Source organism: Marmota marmota, unplaced genomic scaffold, assembly GCF_001458135.2.
Source record: "Marmota marmota marmota unplaced genomic scaffold, marMar, whole genome shotgun sequence".
Lineage (NCBI taxonomy): Eukaryota > Metazoa > Chordata > Mammalia > Rodentia > Sciuridae > Marmota > Marmota marmota.
Window position 1 is genome coordinate 910,786 of NW_026000052.1, and position 16,704 is coordinate 927,489.

Below are 16,704 nucleotides of genomic sequence, written 5' to 3' on the forward strand. Positions count from 1 at the left end.
GTTTGCCTCCCCCACCACCACCACTTCCTCCTCCTCCCAGGACTGGACCAGAGAAGCCACTGTGGCCACTGGGCGGGGGGCTGACCCCCCAGCTTTCACCGGCTGCCCCTAGGAGTCCACGGGGCTGCCGGGGTCCCCACCAGGCCTGGCAGGACCAGGATGCTTCTCCCTCTCTGCCTCCCCGCCCCTCACCGACACCCTCTCCTACCCGAAAGTCCAGTCTGACTGCAGACAGCCGAATGCCGGCTGACCCTGGGCCCGAGGTGGGCAGTGGCTGGCCGGGCCTCCTCATGTCCTGCCTGAAGGGCCCACATGTCATCCTCAAGATGGAGGCCATGAAAATTGTCCATCCTGAAAAGTTCCCTGAACTCCCGGCAGCTGCCCCCTGCTTCCCACCTGCACCCCGGCCCACCCCCACTCTGGCACCCAAGCGTGCTTGGCCCTCACACACAGAGATCATTGTCAACCAGGCATGTGGGGGGGACATGCCTGCCTTGGAAGGGGCACCTCACACCCCACCCTTGCCACGGCGGCCCCGCAAGGGCAGCTCTGAACTGGGCTTCCCCCGAGTGGCGCCAGCGGACGAGGTCATTGTGAATCAGTATGTGATTCGGCCTGCACCGGCTGCCTCTGTGGCTTCTTCATCAGGGACTGGGACAGTTGCAGCAGGTGAGCCCCTGGAGTGCCCCACCTGCGGGCACACATACAACGTTACCCAGCGGCGGCCCCGAGTGCTATCTTGCCTGCATTCTGTGTGTGAGCAGTGCCTGCAGATTCTCTATGAGTCCTGCCCCAAGTACAAGTTCATCTCCTGCCCCACCTGCCGCCGTGAGACTGTGCTCTTCACTGACTATGGCCTCGCTGCGCTGGCTGTCAATACATCCATCTTGAGTCGCCTGCCTCCGGAGGCACTGACTGCCCCATCCGGTGGCCAATGGGGGGGTGAGCCTGAGGGCAGCTGCTACCAGACCTTCCGGCAGTACTGTGGAGCTGCGTGCACCTGCCACGTGCGGAACCCACTGTCCGCCTGCTCCATCATGTAGTGCCCACCTGCCCACTACTGCGTGCCAGTCCTCGCTCGATGCTGCTTCAGGGATCTGGCCCTGCCCTGTTGCCTGCCGACCTTTCCTCACCCACTATGGCTTCTGGCCCCACCCCATGTGGCATTGTCACTGCAGCCAACTTTGCCATTAAAACTCTTTGCCAAAGTTTGTACCTGTCCCCTGGACTAGAGCTATGGGCTATGCCCAAGCCTGGGCACAGGGTGGGCACCTGCAAGAGGGAGGCCACCTTCTGCTCAGGGTTGGCTTTCTCAAGCTTGGTGAGCATGTCCTTGGGAGGACCGGGTCTGGCTGTGAACAAGTCCCCCTCATGTTGGTGCAGAAGGGCTGCTAGTGTGCACCACAGAGGGCTGTGTGGCAAATGTGCAGAACTGCCCAGCCGGGCAACTAGGACCTTCCCTTGGCACCAGCCAGTGGCTGTATGGAGAACTCACCTGGTCCTGAGTACCTGTGCTGGTCTACCACGGTTATGTAGGAAACACCTTTGGGCCAGTTATGAGCAGTGGTTTCCAGATGGCCCAAGACTGTGATGAGAGTACAAGGACCCAGGTCTCCTGTCTTGATGTCTGGACCACTTGGGTTTGTAGAAAGTACCTTTGCAAGGATACTTTGTAGGGACAGCAGCCTGGATGGTGGAGGTGGGGTAACAGCAAGGACAGGCAGGGCAACAATGGTATTAGCAGCTACTGTTTATTGAGAACCACTTTTGCCAGGACAGCACTTAGCACACAGTGCTGGGTCTCACATTACATCACCAACAAGCTGTGAGGTAGGCCACAGCTGTCCCCCTTTTCAGGTGAGGGCCTTAGGCTTGGAGGTGGGAGATGGTTCAGGCAGGCAGAGCAGGGGCTTTGGCCTGGCACTCCTCAAGCTCCAGGGCCTGCATGGGCCCTTGTCCCTTGCAACACACATCTAGTGGTGGCACCCTGGATGCTCCAGACCACCCTCTGGTCCTGGCCCAGGTTGGGCATGTACAGTGCAGGCTCCTCCTGCTGGCCACCCTGACCTTCAGGGATGCACACCGGCCTGTATGATGGGTGAGCCCCTGTCCTCTCCAGGGAACAGACTCACTGCCAGATCTCTGTTCACATTCACATCTGCCTGCTCAATTGGACCTTGGAAGGTGGAGGTGTGGGCCAGTGTGTGCCCATGGCCAGACTGTCACTTGCAAGCATGTGGGGCCCTGCTCACAGACATTTCTGCTGGACTGGCCTCCTCTAGCAGCTGTCCTTGGCATGATGTCCTTGGGCTCGTCAGAGTTGGGTCATGAGGGCGTGGGGGGGGGGCTTTCTGGTAGAGTCGGGCTTCTGGGTAGCCCTGGGTCCTGGTCTTGGGTTCAGTGATAGTAGGTCTGGACTGAAGGCCAGTGCCTGGGTTCTGCTCAGCGGCCAGAGCGGTCCAGGAGCATGAAGAGCAGCCCCAGCAGCATGAGTGGCATGAAGATGAGCAGCAGCCCCAGCAGCTCAAGCACTAGCAGGCTCAGCAGTGCCAGGCGGCGGGCACAGGGCCCACGCTCCCGCAGTGCCCACAACCAGGTGCTTAGGCAGGGCGGGCAAGGCAGGAAGGGCAGGCAGCCCCGGCCACCCACAGGCCCTGCCAGGAAACGCAGCTGGTAGCGGTGTTCTAGGAAGCCCCAGGGCCCAGGGCAGCGAAGGGCAGGTGTTGGGGGTGAGGGAGGTGGTGGGCACTGGGGCCCGTCAGCCTGAAGCAGCTCCTCCTGCAGCCGGCAGATCTCCCACTCCAGCACAGGTGTCTTCTGGCGACACAGCGGGCAGCGCACACGGCCCAGGTCGGTGCTGGGGGCGGTGCCCAGCAGCTGGTGCAGGCAGCCCACACACAGGCCATGTCTACAGTTCAGCAGGGCCAGGCGGTGCTCGCCCATCCCGTAGGGCTCTGTGCAGATAGGGCACTCCTCCCCCACACCTTCTTCTTGCTCTTGTCCAGTTGGCAGGGACCAGGTGCCAACCTGGACTCTGGTCTCCAGCAGGGACTCACTGTCTAGAGTTCTGGAACCCTGGAAGGCCCGGAGATCACTCCCTCCTTCTGCTGGGAGCTGGCTTGGTGGGTCCAAGTGCTCAGGGTCCAGCAGGGCCCAAGATGGACTGCTGTACCCAGAGCTGTGCTCACTGGGGCCCAACGTGGGGGACCCAGGGCAGGAATCAGGATGGATGGGAGGGGACTCCAGCCTGGCAAAGGCAGTTGGTGGGGTGAAAAGTCCGTGTGGCCCTCCAGGACTGGGCAGGGTCTGCACTTCCCCCGCCGTTTCCTCAGAACACTGACCTCCAGCCGTACCTCTGAGCTCACAGTCACCACTGGAAGTAAACTTTGCGTAGGTCCCTGCTGCGTGCCAGCTCCAGGTGGCTCCTGGGCCCAAGTGGGGTGATCCCTCCAGAGAGCTGACCAAACAGACGCTCCTCCAGCGCTCGGGGAGTTGACTCCTCCCACAGTGCACCCCTCCTATTGCCAGAGGCCCCACCCAGGGGCAGGACTGCACGCCCCGCCTCCAGCCCCAGCGCCTCCCCGTGGCTCTGGGATGCCCGGGTGCTTGGTGGGGCAGGGTTCTACTAGAGGGGAATTCAAGGCCCTAGGTACAAGTGTGCAACAGCAGGGCTCACCATCCAGTTAAAATACTCCAGCACAGGAGTGCTCAGGCAGACAGCTGACCAATGGCATACGGGCATCGTCACAGGTGCAGGGGCCTACAGAGGGTCATCCTCAACCCAACCCATGCAGAGGAGCTGTGGCTCACTACCCCCCACAGCACCAGGAAGGTAGAGGAGCACCCTTGGGAGCAGCTGCCCAACGGTCATGTTTATTGCCAAAGTTTCCTGAATCAGGAAAGGAAGGGGCTGGCCTCTTCCTGCTTCTCAGGAAGTCGGGGGTCTTGATGGCCTCCAACAATAACCTGAGTTTTGTGGGTGCTGCAGGGTGACTGGGGACAGCATGGTCCCTGCAAACTGAAGAAAGGGAGCCCTCACAGGACCCTAAACTTCGGGAAGGGCTCATTAGGTTCCTGGTACCCATCAGGGTGGGGGCCTTCCTGGAGCATTGCACCAGGCCAGAGCACCAACCTGATGGGAAAATGGGATGGGATGGTGCAGGTGAGGGGTAGCCAGTGGAGTCAAGGCTGAGAGTGTGGGGCCCTGGGTCCCCCTGGGGTGTGGCTGTGTGCAAGGAGGGCCCTCTAAGCCAGCTGAAGCCTAGGAGCACCAGCCCTGGTCTTGATATGGACTCCAGGGCTCAGGTATCAAACAGGGGCAAGAGGCCCCTTTGCTAGGTAGTTCCTCAAGCCCAGGTCTCAGTCTGGAAGCGCAGTGTCCGCTGGAGTCTGGCAAGGTAGGTGGCTGCGTTGGGGTGGGAGAGCCCACCCTCCTCCTGGAAGATGGACATCAGGGCTTCCATGACATCCGTTGGCATGTACTTAGCATTGCTGGAGGAGCAGGCCAGAGGATTCAGTATGGCTGGGAGCCCCAGAGGACTGGGCCCATTCCACCACACCATGACCAGGGCTCACCCAGCCAGGTAGAAGTAGGCGCCACGGTGGTCCAGCAGCTCCCAAACCAGCGGTCCTAGCTCCCGGAGTCGGTGTTGCACGTATACTTTCTGCCCCTGCAGGTAGCAGGGGTAAGTCTAGACTCTCTTCTCTCCTGCCCTGCCCTGGCTCCTGAACACACCCACCTGCTCCCGGGAAAAGGCTGTGACAAGAGTCAGGCAGCCCCGCTTCTCCAGTTCCTGCCACTCATCTCCCCAGTAGAAGTCCTGGTCCCGCCAGCGGCAGCCAAAAAATAAGAAGTTTCCTGGGGAATACAGGGGGCCTCAAGACTGGACACAGGCCCTGGGGATTCAGTCAAGCCAGCCCATGGTGACCCTGCCCTGGAACCCTGCACTCACCAGTCTGGCCCTGGGCCACGCGTTCCTGAACAGCTGCTCGGAAGGGGGCCACACCAGTGCCAGGCCCCACCATGATCACAGGTGTGTCTGGGGTCTCTGGGAAAGCCAGGCCCCCAGGACGCACCCACAGGGGAACCTGGACAGGTCCTGCCATGAGAGAGGTGTCATAAAGGGTGCAAAGGACGGACTGGGCAGCCTGCTAGGGATCTACCTAGCACCAGCTGTTGCACAGGAAAGATGGGGGAACCGGGCTGCATTCCCTCTCCCACCTCCCAGGAGCAGGAGGCACCTTTCTTTGGGTCCAGAGATGCCAGCCAGGAGGAACAGAGGCCCCGGCGGGGCTCCTTGAGGCGTGTCCGGTACTGTACCACAGCCACAAGGATCTGGAGCCTCCTGGGATGAACCTGGGGAACAGAGGTGCCCTGCCCCACTAGGCCACTCCTGCCCACCACCCACTCCACCCAGTGGCAGTCCTGGGCAGGAAGACCATCTCCTATCAAGAGTGTGGCCCCTGCCTGCACCCCCTGCCTGAGTCCGAGGACCAGTCCCCGCTTGGCCCGCCAGGCCTCACCAGCAGAGAAGAGGCGATGGAGAAGGCTCGAGGCCGGATCTGCGGGATGAGGTCCAACAGGTAGTCTGGGGGGATGGCACCCGCGGTATGTGGGAAGTCACACAGTACCTGGACAGAGAGAGTCTCAGCACAGCCACAATGTGAACACAGCTCAGAGTTCTGTGGCCCCCAGCGGCCTGCCCACCTCCAGGATGGTCCTTCGAGGTCGGCTGCAGTACTCGCAGAGATCCTCCTGGCCTTGGGCAGAACTGAGCTCCAGCAGCTTTTCCCGCTCCAGCTCATGTGGGGAGAGACAGGCCAGGAGTTCAAAGAAGGAGCGACGAGGCACGCTGGCCATGTCCAGGTACTGGGATACGAGCTGCCACACAGAGCAGGGCTGGGGCAGTCCCGGTGGGCAGGGGACATCTGCAGTGGAAGCAGAAGACCTTGGTGTGCTGGGACCTCAGGTGGGGCCTTGGATGTGGGAGAGTGGAGTGGGCAGGCACCACTGAGGTCTGGCCTGGCTCCAACTCACCTGGCTCCCGGGGCTGCAGCACGAAGCACTGGCTGGGGTCCAGGCCCAGCACGTGGCAGAACTGCTGGATATGGGCTGCCGAGTTTGAGGGCTGGATCAGGACCACGTCTCCTGCAGCAAAGCTGTGTGGGAAAGCCACCAGGGCGTGGAGATGGGGCAGGAAGGGCAAGGGCAGGGATACATACTTTGGGGGAATATGTAGGGGCCCAGGAGACTGCAGAGGAAGGAGGCAAATGTCTACGGAGGGCTGGGGGGTCTGTGGGTAGAGGCCTCCCTGCTGTCAAGCCTCCTCCCCAGCTTTGGCAGACTCTTCTGAAGCCCAGATCCACTGCCCACTGTTGCCCTGCCCATTTTGGCTTCTAGGATACCTAAGCACCTTGTCCCCCCTGCCTGCTTGAGGTCTCAGGCTTGCTCCGAACCCCTACCTGATGCCAGAGTCTGTGATGTCAAACTCAATCAGCCGAACATCCTGGAAGTGTGAGGGACCTGTGACCCTCTGGTTGGTGACCATGGGTGCCAGGAAGGGCTGGGACTCTGACGGGGGTCCCAGAGAGTCTGAGATGGCTAGGCATGACTCCTTGGAGCTTGGGTTGGGGGCCTCCGGAAGGAACTGGAGGGTGAACTTGGAGGGTAAGCTGTGGGGATGTCAGAGACATCAGACCATGGCCTTCCCTCCTGGGGGCAACATACCCACACCCGAGGGGACCAGGATGAGGTTCTCGGCCACACCCAGTCTGTGGCACCTCCAGTGCTGACCCAAGGCCCACACTCACGGGACTCCATGGGGGATCACAGGGAGGTCAATGGGCACCGGGTATAACTCCAGCACCTTTTCCCACAGGTCTCCCAACCAGGGGTCGATGGTGGCATCAGGCCTGAGAGAGCACAAGCGTCGTCAAGGGCACTGGCTGGCCTGTTGGCCAGAGCCCCCAGGGGCATCACCACCCATGCTTACCCCAGCTCATGCTGGTCATCCCCCAGGCATATGGGCAGGAGGGCACTGGCCCCAAGCTGTAGCAGCCGGCGGTGTAACTTTTTGGCCACAAAGTTGAACCTATGGAGACAGCGAGGCCCACCCATGCTCGGGGCAGACGACCCTCCCTCAGGTGGAGACGTCCCACACTGACTGCACCATCAGAGAGGGCAGGGCTGTGACATGCCAGGGGAAACAAGGAGACCAGGGCCCCTACAGGTGCCATGAACAGCAGGGCCTTGCAATGCCAAGAGCCCATGTGGGGAGACACAGTCTGGTTCACCTATCATTTCATCCCCAAGTGGGGGCTGAAGACCACCATGGCCTCCAGGTTCTCTGGCTAGAGACCCTGAATTGCAGGGAAAAGTCAGAGGTCCTCCTGGAGGCTGGTTTCATTTCTGTTTGGTTTACAAAGGCACAATTAGACCCTGCAGGCACCACACCACAGCACAACCTCCAGGGACCACACTAGGGGTGAGCCCTGCAGCTGGGGCTCCCTTCCAGCTGCTCTGGTATGTGTGCACACCGCCAAGGAACAAGATCTTGCAGCAGAGTTGGTCACATGGCTGTGGAGTTCCCATTCTCTCCCCTTTGTCTAGTGACTAAGAACCCTACTGAGCACACAGCTTGTGGTATCAGAATGGCATGTGGCATTGGAAAGCCCTGGTTCCCTTCCACAGCAAGTTTTCAAAACTTTGGTGTCATAAAATGCCATCTGTACGCTTGAACACAAACCCCTCATCATCTCCTTAGGAAATGATGCAAAGTAACACCATTTTTTGCTTAGGGACAGTGGCTCTGTGTCACCAAAACACTGTAAGAGGAAAGCCGGGAGTCATGCCCTGCCAGGTAAGGCCCACAGAGTGGGCTGCCATCTCAGAGCTCTTTCCAAATCCTGAAACCTCACAGTGTTTTCTACTTGGTTGTTGTTTTGTTTTGGTACTGGGCATTGAACCCAAGGGTGCTTAGCCAGTAAGCCATATCCCCAGCCCTTTTTGAGACAGAGCCTTGCTAAATTGCTTAGGGCCTTGCTCAGTTGCCGAGGCTGGCTTTGAACTTGCAATCCTCCTGTCTTAGCCTCCTGAGCCGCTGAGATTACAGGCCCAGCCTGTTCCCTACCTGGTAAGGAACAGGACCAGGCTGATCTCTGCTGGAGTTACCACAGGTTGGGATGTGATGCTCACTCGTCTGAGCCTTGGCCTGGATCCAAGGTAGTGCTGTGTTCCTCTGCCTGCTCCCTGTCTGTCCCTCCCCTACTGTGAGGCCCACATAGCCTGGAGGCCGGGTCACCTGTCACTCCACCAGGGCACCTCTCACTTGGCCTGGAGAACTGTCCCGGTCAGGCCAGAATGCTGGCCAGTGTGCCCATCAACCCCTACTCACTTGGCATAGGAGGAGTCCCCAAGGCCCAGGACGGCAAAGTCCATCTGACAGAGGGAAGTGGAAGGCAGGTTCTTCCGGAATATGAACCTCCAGAAGTTCTAGAGGCACAGGAAACCCACATTAGGGTCTCTACCTCTAGGCTGACCCTGTGGCGAGGAGGGATCAGGGAAGGGGAAGAGGACTGGATGGGGCAAAATGAGATAGGACATCTGACCACAGGGCAGGTCTGGGCTGACACCCAGGATGCAGAAAGGCTGGCAGGAGCAGGGCTGCCTGCCAGTGGGAGGAAGGCTACACACTGTGAGCCTACCTTCCCAGGGCGTCCGTCTGCCTGCTGCTTAAGACTTTCCTTCTTAAAACTATTTTTATTCTATCAGGATGACAAGAAACTTCAGAAAATGTGCATAGTTATAAAGCTACCCCACCATCACCCAGAATCAGCATCACAAAGAGGTCAGGTGGCCATGGTTGCCCCCAGTCCCACTCCTCGGCCCTCTGCTCCCAGTTAGGCCCCCCAGGGCACTGACTTCTCCCAGTCACACCACAAGTCCTGAGCCAGTTCTCAGGCTAACGCTGGGCATGGGCCTGTTTGGTCACAGCAGTGGCTCTGGGCTGGACCCTCTGATGGGTTCTGAGCCACCCCTGGAATCCTCTGTTGGACCCCAACTCCCTCCTTGCTCTGTACTGGCTCCCCAAACTGTCCCCCTTCCCCATAGGGACCTTCACCTCCACGTCTGCCATTCCCAGCAGAAGTGTAAGCCTCTCCTCCCCTGGGGGCTATACCCAGACCTTGAGGTCTGAGGCTGAGCGCCTCTGGGTACTGTCCTTGTCCATCCCTGACTGGAGGATCAGGAGCTGGCTGCGCACAGGTCAAGAGTGACTCCCCTTCACACCTACCTTGCAGCCTTCCTGCTCCTCCATAACACCAGAGGCCCTCTTGCCAGGAGCGTGCTGGTCACCTCCCTACTTTCAGCCCAGGGCAGCCTGTGTATGTAGGTACACCTCTGTCCTGCTGCCTGTCCCACATATGGCCAACAAAGGCTCTGCCTCCTGAGACCTGTTTCCTGAAGCCTCAGGGCTCATTCCTGCTCCAGCCTGTACCCTGGCCTATCTCAAAGTACCAGAATCCTCTACATACCCTCAGCAGCCTGGGGCCGCTGGGCTGGGGCCACTCCCTCAGGCCTGAGAAGCCAGAGCCACATGCCTGCTGCCCCTCTCTCCCTGTCAGCCACTGGAACATGCTTTGTCCCCAGCAGCAGAAACTACATGGAATGCCTTGTTGCCCCTTCCGCAGCTGGCATGGCCCTCTCCAGGTATACCGCTACTCTCAGGCTGGCAACTTGTCCTCCAGTCCAGGGACATTCTGCTACTTTCTGTGATCATCCCCCTGCTACCTTTCCTGGAGTAACTTTGAGTTCTGCCCTTTTCCTTCCACTTTTTTTGTTATGCTGCCTGGTGCGATTCTTGAGCTGCACCGCCCAGTCTTTAAAGGCCTCCCTCAGGGTCTTGGGCTCTGCTCCTGAGTTCCATTTGTCTCTCTAGGTCTCTACCTTTTACTGGGGTCTTTGCTTCAATGTGCTGTGGTGTTTTGTGGTCTACCTGTACTTGAGACTGATGGGAGACCTTGGGGATACACTTGTAACACAATGGGTTTTGCCACCAGTGGATGAGCAGGGCTCTGGCCCGCGCCCCGCCGGCGCGATGCTCTTCTCACTGCGGGAGTTGGTTCAGTGGCTGGGCTTTGCCACCTTCGAAATCTTCGTGCACCTGCTGGCCCTGTTGGTGTTTTCCGTGCTTCTGGCACTGCGAGTGGATGGCCTCGCCCCGGGCCTCTCCTGGTGGAACGTGTTCGTGCCCTTCTTCGCTGCTGACGGCCTCAGCACCTACTTTACCACTATCGTGTCTGTGCGCCTCTTCCAAGACGGGGAGAAGCGGCTGGCAGTGCTGCGCCTCTTCTGGATTCTCACAGTCCTTAGCCTCAAGTTCGTCTTTGAGATGCTGCTGTGCCAGAAGCTGGTGGAGCAGACAAGAGAGCTCTGGTTCGGCCTGATCGCATCTCCAGTCTTCATTCTGCTGCAGCTGCTCATGATCCGCGCCTGTCGCGTCAACTAATCTCTCAGGGATTGGAGAAGGAGAGTTGCACAACTGAACTGCTTGCCTCCTGCTGAGGCCCTAATTGCATCACGCTGGAGAAGAGACACTGGTTTGAAGGCAGCGTCCGCTTGTGCCCGGCTGAGTGTCCAGTTTTCTCTATGCCAGTCTAACATTGTTTCTTCAGCAGGATTAAAAAAGAGCAGCTTCCATCCTTGAAATGCATTTCCTGTTATTCATGCTTTGAGTAGCTAATCCTGAATTGTGATCCTAAGAAGGGACCCAGCCCAGCCGGTCCTGAACTACTCTAACAGTAGGAAACTGCACATAATTAAAATGTCCTGGTGGACTCTGAATACTCAGCATGGATCCTGGGGATGTACTTCTTTATGAAGGCGGCAAAACTGGATTAGGATTTTGTCCAGCCAGTAGCACTGAGGGAAGAGCTCAAAGCTCCGCCCCACCTCTCCCTGCATGATTATGACCCTGTCTGTATATCTGCCACCTGAGAAAAGCACTCTACTAGCAAGTCATAGCTTGGCTTCCTGTTCCAGCAGATTGCAATTTCAGGACTTTCCCACCACCTTGTGGCCAGCACCATTAGTGCATCTGGGACAGATTTAGGCCTTTCTAAGGGACCAAAGACAGAAACAGGTGCTCTGATGCTCATGGCACAGAGACTTACTTATGGAACCTTGTGAGCAGCCCAGATTGTTGGCCTTGAGGTCTTTGGTTTGATGCCAGTTAGGTGCCAAATGAGAACATTTGCTGAGATGAAAATAAAATAAGAGAATGTTTTCCTGACATTTATATTGTCACCATACCTCTCTTGAATAAGACAAATGCTAAGATACTCTCTGCTATGTGGAGTGGTAACTCATTACAGAGTTGAGGTTGTAGGTAGACCAAAAAGTGTGGTGGTGGACTTCTGGGAGAATAGGAAGTTGTCAACTCTGCCCTGCAGGATAAAGACAATAGACCAGGACAGAGTCGACTTGCTAAATAGTTTGTGTGACACCAGAGCCCTGTCTTCTTGCCAGTGCGCGGCTATTATTGGGGGGATCTATAGAGCAGGATTGCACCCAGTGGCCTGAGGCTATTTTTTTGGTACTGATTGAACCTGGGGGCACTTAGCCATTGAGGTACATCCCCAGCCCTTTTAATCTTTTTTTTCTTTTAATTTTGAAACAAGGTCTCCCTTAATCCCCAGTATCAAACAAACTCCAAAATAACAGCAAAGATGAATGTGTGCTGGGTGTGGGGAAGCACACATGTAATACCAGTAGTTGGGGAGGCTGAGACAGGAGGATCGTGAGTTCAAAGCCAGCCTCTGCAAACGTGAGACAGTAAGCAACTCAGTGAGACCCTGTCTCTAAACAAAATACAAACAAAATACAAAGTAGGGCTGGGGATGTGTCTCAGTGGTCAAGTGCCTCTGAGTTCAATCCCTGGTACCAAAAAAAAAAAAGTGTGACGGAGAACAAATATATGAGACCCTGGGTCTCAATCTCATCATTTAACCCTTTTGGGCCAGGTCATTTTTATTGAGGGTGTAGGAGGGACTGTCCTGAATGTGTAGGAGGTTTAGCATCATCCCTGGCCTCTGCTAAACTGGATGCCAGCAGCACCCTTTGCTTGTGACAATCAAAAGTTTAGCCTGATGTTTGCAAGTCCTCAACTGTCCCGTTGAGACCCACTGGGCTAAAACACCGTCTGGCCCATTAAGAACAAGCCTGCTGACTGTTGCACCAGTACAGTAGCTTGGACAACCTTAAGCTTCATTCCCCTTTGCCTGGTCATGTTAGCCTTTGGGATACCTGAGTTGGAGACATGTGTATAGTTTGTCTCACAGCTACAAAGATGTCTCCTACCAAGTTTGGCATAAATTTTGTTAAAGACATACAAGCTGAACATTGGGGTGGTTTTTCTTGTAGGTTATTTATTTATTTATTTTTTAATATTTTATTTTTTAGTTGTAGTTGGACACAATACCTTTATTTTTGTTATGTGGTACTGAGAATTGAACCCAGGGCCTCGCACATGCTAGGTGAGTGCTCTACCACTGAGCCACATCCCCAGCCCTTGTTTTTATGTGTGTGTGTGTGTGTGTGTATATTTAGTTGTAGATGGACACAATAACTTTATTTTATATGGTGTTGAGGATCTAACCCAGTGCCTCACGCACTTGCATTCTAGGCAGGTGCTCTACCACTGAGCCCCAGCCCCAGCCCATAGGTTATTTATTTTTAGAGTCACTGTTTTGTGTGCTCCTGTTTTATTTCAGTAATTTGGAATTGGCATTCTGCTGCTGCAGAAGTGAGAAGCATGAGGCTTTGTAAAGGTGGATTGAAAAGCTTCTGGAAGATTGAAATCCAGTTTTTCTCCAGCTTAATGGAGAAGTTGGGAGGGCAAGGCAGAGTTATGATGGTAGCAGGGGACCCTGAAGCTGAGAAGGGACACTTAGGCCAAAGCCTACTCCGTGTCTTTGCCGAGACCCAGGTGCTGCTGGGAAGAGTTCCTGAAAGGTAAGTGGAGTGGAAGACCGTGATGTCTGTACTGAGACCACTGCTAACTACAGGACAGGTGAAGGACAGACTGCCACTTCTCTGTGCTTTCCAATTTCCCCTTCTTCCTGTTGGCTCCAAGCAATCTCCCTACTGTCCCTGGGTTGGAAAGAATATAGTGAGCATTGTGCAGTCCTCCCCAGAGAAGAAAACTTTGTGTCACCAAGATACCAGCTCAAAGATGTGCCCTCAGCGTTAAAGGCACTTCCACCCAGCCTGCGGGGAGGGACCTTAAACAGATAAAAGGTGTGCCAACGGGCTGCTCACGTGAAGCTTCTGGCTTTTGTGATTTTCTGCATCTGAGAGCTGTCCAAGTGTGCAGGGCCCTGCAGGACTACTTACGTATGAGAGCAAGTAGGCTTCCTTGGCGTGTCTCCTCGAAGATAGGTCCTACTGTGGTAGGTACTGGGAAGCACCACCTGTAACAAGAGATTCACACACTTTTCTGAGCAATGCAGTCTGAGAGGCTGCAAAACCTAGGGTTGCAGAGAAACCCATTCCTTAGGGCGGGGCGGGGCTCAGAAGTGGCACCTATGTCTCTCAGGGGCCCTCGCCTGAGAGTCCACTGTTGTTGGACCGCAGGTGGGAGGACCTAGACGTTGTGCACTCAATAGCACTCCCCACCTAGGTCATGAGGGCAGTGCAGCATGCACTTTGTCCGCCGTCGTGCTGACAGCTTCCTCGCTGTGCTCTCAGTGGATGGAACCTGCAGGCTGCTTGCTAGTGCAACGAGGAAGTCCAGGCTCAGCCAAGGTCATCCGCAGCGCGAGACTGGGGTCCGCCCGAGGGCGCTCCAGGCCCCGGCCCTCTGGCCCGCCCAAGGCGCCTGGAGCCCCAGAGCGCAGAGGCGGAAGTGGGGGCCACTAGGATGAAGTTCCAGGACCGGGGGCGTGTCCGGGGCCCTTCCCCAACAGGGAATGGCCGGCGCCAGGCATAGTCCAATGAGGCCTCTGGAGGGCGTTCCAGGTGAGCGTCCTTCATTAGACAGCTGCTGGCCTCCTCCCCTACCATAGGTGGAGCGGCTGGGCGCGGGGCGGGTCCGAGTGCACTTGCCCAATGGGCAGCGGTCGGGCATGGGCGTGGCGTGGCGCGAAGGCCGGCGCGCCCCTGTGCCCGNACCTTTTACTGGGGTCTTTGCTTCACTGTGCTGTGGTGTTTTGTGGTCTACCTGTACTTGAGACTGATGGGAGACCTTGGGGATACACTTGTAACACAATGGGTTTTGCCACCAGTGGATGAGCAGGGCTCTGGCTTCTTTACTGCAGCGTTCCCCATGAGACCCAAGCAGAGGCCAGGGCCTTCCTGCCCAGCGGCCTCTCAGACAGCCCCAGTTCTTGCTGTGGTTGAGAAGGCAGCCAACACTGGCTCCCCGCTCTGGCTCTTTGCCATGGCATTCTTCTTCTCTCTGGCCATCTAAACTCTGGTATGACCCATCGTCTCCCCGGTGCCATTGGCTGCCCTGACACCCAAGACCTGAGGAAGATTTCTTTTTCCTCTCACCTCCCAGACAGGCCCCTCCCACCACACACCTCCTGCCCGTTCCCCCAGCCCTCCTTTTCTGTTGTCCCTCTCAGTCTGTGGGGATCCCAGATGTGCTCAGGTCTTACCCCAGCCTCCCCACAGCATTTGCCTTCTTCCCACTACCCTTTCCCATCAACATTTAGCATGCCAGTCTCTTCCATCTTATAAATGTCCTCTTTTGAACTCCTTAGTCCTTTCATAGCCAGAATGTGTTTTTAAATCAATGCCTAAATATTGTCAAGTGATCCTCCCACCTGCTCACTCATTTTATTACGGGTCTTTTCTACCTGCAAGCCACTGAAACTGCTCTCCCTGATGACTACCAGCAATCCCAGGAACTCCCTCTCAGGCCTATTTCTGGACTTACGTGTGGCTTTAATGACTATAGTTCTACTTGAAGCACCCACCTGGGGAAGCTGGCCTTGGGGAAGCTGTTCTTCATCTCCTCACTGCGTGGCTGCATCCCATTGCCCCATTTTATGCTTAGCTCAGGATGGCAGTCCTGGGGAAGGGAGGGGCTTCCTTTTCTCAGACATCTCTATTTTTTTTGGTGGGGGAGTACTAGAGATAGAACTCAGTGGTATTCGACCACTGAGCCACACCCCAGCCCTATTTTGTACTTTATGTAGAGAGAATGTCTCACTGAGTTGCTTAGTGCCTCACTTTTGCTGAGGCTGGCTTTGAACTCACTATCCTCCTGCCTTAGTGTCCTGAGCTGCTGGGATTACAGGCATGTGCCACCACGCCAGGCTCAAACCTCTATATTTTGATCCCACACTGGCTTCACCCCAGGACCCTCCTGGAGGTCCGACCTACTGTACTTCCCCAGATGTCTCTAGGCACTTGGCCCCACCATGTTCTCTTTCTGCAGGTGGAATTACCTAGTTCCCAAGCCCAAATCCCTGCTGCTAGTAAACTTTCTTCCTCATCTTCCAGTTCCCTTCCATTACCGGTCCTGTTGACTTTACCTTCTAAAATTCTCTGGAATGTGTCCACTTTGCTTTGCTTTCTACCACCACCTCACCTCAGACCACCAGCTTCTCTTGCCTGTGCTGTGATCTCCTATCATTATTCTTGGCCCCCTACAAACAGATGGTGTTCTTGGCAGAGTGTGAGTGTGACTGTGTCAGTCTCACAGTATCAGCCCATTCCGAGTCATCTCTAGTGCGGCCCACCTCTTGGAACCAGCCAGGCTTCCTGCTTTTCCTCCCCTGCTCTTTTCCCAGTGCTGTCCTGGCTAGGCCATGCTCAACTGTCTTCTGCTCTTCACATAGGCTATCTCATCCTTCTCCTCTGCACAGGCTGTTTCTTCTTCCCTATCCTGTTCCATTCATCCCAAAACTCAACCTATACTCCTTCCTTCCAGAGAGTTCTGCCTAAGGCTTTAGGCTCCCGTAGCAACTGACACTTTCCCCAGCAGCAGGCATTTCCAGGCATTGCAGTAGTCCATTAGACCTATTGTTTCTGCAAGTGTGAGGGTAGAAATGTGACTGCTGGGTTCACTGCTAGATTTCCAGCACATGTTGGTGCCAGGGGTATAATATGCACTCGGAGGTGCTCAAACAATTAAATGTTCCCCGAATGCTGCACAGCCTTCAAAAGAACCCAGCCCAGGTTCCTATGTAGTTCTGAAAGCACACAAACAGGTAAAATGGAGAACAAGGTTATTTGGTGGCTGCGAAGAGTTCGTTAAAGAGGACAAGCAGAGCCCCCATCAGCTCCACTCAAAGGCATTCTCTCCAGTCTGGCTCTAACGCGCGCCTGCTATCGAAGGGCAACTGCTCATTGTGCTACTTGGACTCTCCAGGTAACGAAGACGCGGCTGAGGGCGGAGGGAGCTACATCACGCCGGTCTTACCTTCATGTTGTCAGGAGGGTCTCCTTGCCCGGTAGTCGCACAAACAAACACCACCAGGGGCTCCCTGATCAGATTGGCCTCAACGAAAAGACACAGATGTAAGACCTCTGGCTGTCACCGTCAGGCACGCTCCCGACCTGCCCCCTCTCCTTCACTCCGGGCGGCAGGGGAGCGGGGCCGGCGGCCTCTCTCTCTCTCAGCCCCGGTGCCAAGCCCCCCTTCGCCCAAAACCGCAGGGGCAGGGCGGAGGGTGTCCGCCTCGGCCGCCGGTTCTCAC

At 56.4% G+C, this 16,704-nt stretch overlaps 6 protein-coding genes and 1 long non-coding RNA gene across 13 annotated transcripts in view; 3 read left to right on the forward strand and 4 right to left on the reverse strand.

Moving 5' to 3' along the window:
* Positions 1 to 3,372, reverse strand: part of Tubb4b (tubulin beta 4B class IVb) — a 23,009-nt gene extending 19,637 nt beyond the window's left edge. Inside the window, exon 1 of the mRNA XM_015505809.2 lies at positions 3,355 to 3,372. The gene's annotated coding sequence lies outside the window, so the exon portion shown is untranslated. The remainder of the gene's footprint in view (positions 1 to 3,354) is intronic.
* Positions 4 to 1,211, forward strand: Rnf208 (ring finger protein 208). The gene has a single exon (XM_015505692.2). The coding sequence runs from the start codon at positions 240 to 242 to the stop codon at positions 1,041 to 1,043; it is 804 nt and encodes a 267-aa protein (XP_015361178.1). The 5' UTR covers positions 4 to 239; the 3' UTR covers positions 1,044 to 1,211.
* Positions 1,139 to 16,704, forward strand: part of Tprn (taperin) — a 25,025-nt gene continuing 9,459 nt past the window's right edge. Inside the window, exons 1-2 of the mRNA XM_015505647.2 lie at positions 1,139 to 1,208; positions 1,858 to 1,945. Of these exons, the coding sequence (XP_015361133.2) occupies positions 1,139 to 1,208; positions 1,858 to 1,945 (158 nt within the window). The remainder of the gene's footprint in view (positions 1,209 to 1,857; positions 1,946 to 16,704) is intronic.
* Positions 1,736 to 3,742, reverse strand: LOC125619735 (ring finger protein-like). Its single transcript, XM_048813413.1, has 2 exons — positions 3,737 to 3,742; positions 1,736 to 3,645 (listed from the first exon to the last, which is right to left on the reverse strand). The coding sequence occupies exons 1-2, from the start codon at positions 3,740 to 3,742 to the stop codon at positions 2,443 to 2,445; spliced, it is 1,209 nt and encodes a 402-aa protein (XP_048669370.1). The 3' UTR covers positions 1,736 to 2,442.
* Positions 3,853 to 16,698, reverse strand: Ndor1 (NADPH dependent diflavin oxidoreductase 1). 7 transcript variants are annotated; one of them, XM_048813266.1, is made up of 13 exons: positions 16,428 to 16,698; positions 8,394 to 8,491; positions 6,993 to 7,091; positions 6,811 to 6,912; positions 6,463 to 6,672; positions 6,038 to 6,159; positions 5,708 to 5,928; positions 5,524 to 5,631; positions 5,242 to 5,356; positions 4,953 to 5,099; positions 4,740 to 4,858; positions 4,576 to 4,673; positions 3,853 to 4,491 (listed from the first exon to the last, which is right to left on the reverse strand). In XM_048813266.1, exons 1-13 carry the CDS (start codon positions 16,431 to 16,433, stop codon positions 4,347 to 4,349), a joined length of 1,590 nt encoding a protein of 529 aa, XP_048669223.1. In that variant the 5' UTR covers positions 16,434 to 16,698; the 3' UTR covers positions 3,853 to 4,346. The 7 variants fall into 7 exon arrangements, 5 of the variants coding, with proteins under 5 accessions (XP_048669223.1, XP_048669222.1, XP_048669221.1 ...); XM_048813265.1 differs by having other exon boundaries at positions 4,576 to 4,670; positions 6,993 to 7,163; XM_048813264.1 differs by having other exon boundaries at positions 6,993 to 7,163.
* On the forward strand, positions 10,068 to 11,288 carry Tmem203 (transmembrane protein 203). The gene has a single exon (XM_048813273.1). The coding sequence runs from the start codon at positions 10,095 to 10,097 to the stop codon at positions 10,503 to 10,505; it is 411 nt and encodes a 136-aa protein (XP_048669230.1). The 5' UTR covers positions 10,068 to 10,094; the 3' UTR covers positions 10,506 to 11,288.
* Positions 12,620 to 14,104, reverse strand: LOC107159180. Its single transcript, XR_001505715.2, has 3 exons — positions 13,673 to 14,104; positions 13,316 to 13,467; positions 12,620 to 13,147 (listed from the first exon to the last, which is right to left on the reverse strand). It is a non-coding gene; the product is annotated as an uncharacterized LOC107159180 (long non-coding RNA).

Coding starts and splice junctions, on each gene's coding strand:
- Tmem203 (XM_048813273.1), top strand. CDS start 10,095: ATGCTCTTCTCACTGCGGGAGTTGGTTCAGTGGCTGGGCTTTGCCACC.
- Ndor1 (XM_048813264.1), bottom strand. Junction 7,164..8,393: donor GGGGACTCCTCCTATGCCAA/GTGAGTAGGGGT, acceptor CTGATGGTGCAG/TCAGTGTGGGACGTCTCCAC. Junction 4,859..4,952: donor CGTGGCCCAGGGCCAGACTG/GTGAGTGCAGGG, acceptor TGTATTCCCCAG/GAAACTTCTTATTTTTTGGC.
- Rnf208 (XM_015505692.2), top strand. CDS start 240: ATGCCGGCTGACCCTGGGCCCGAGGTGGGCAGTGGCTGGCCGGGCCTC.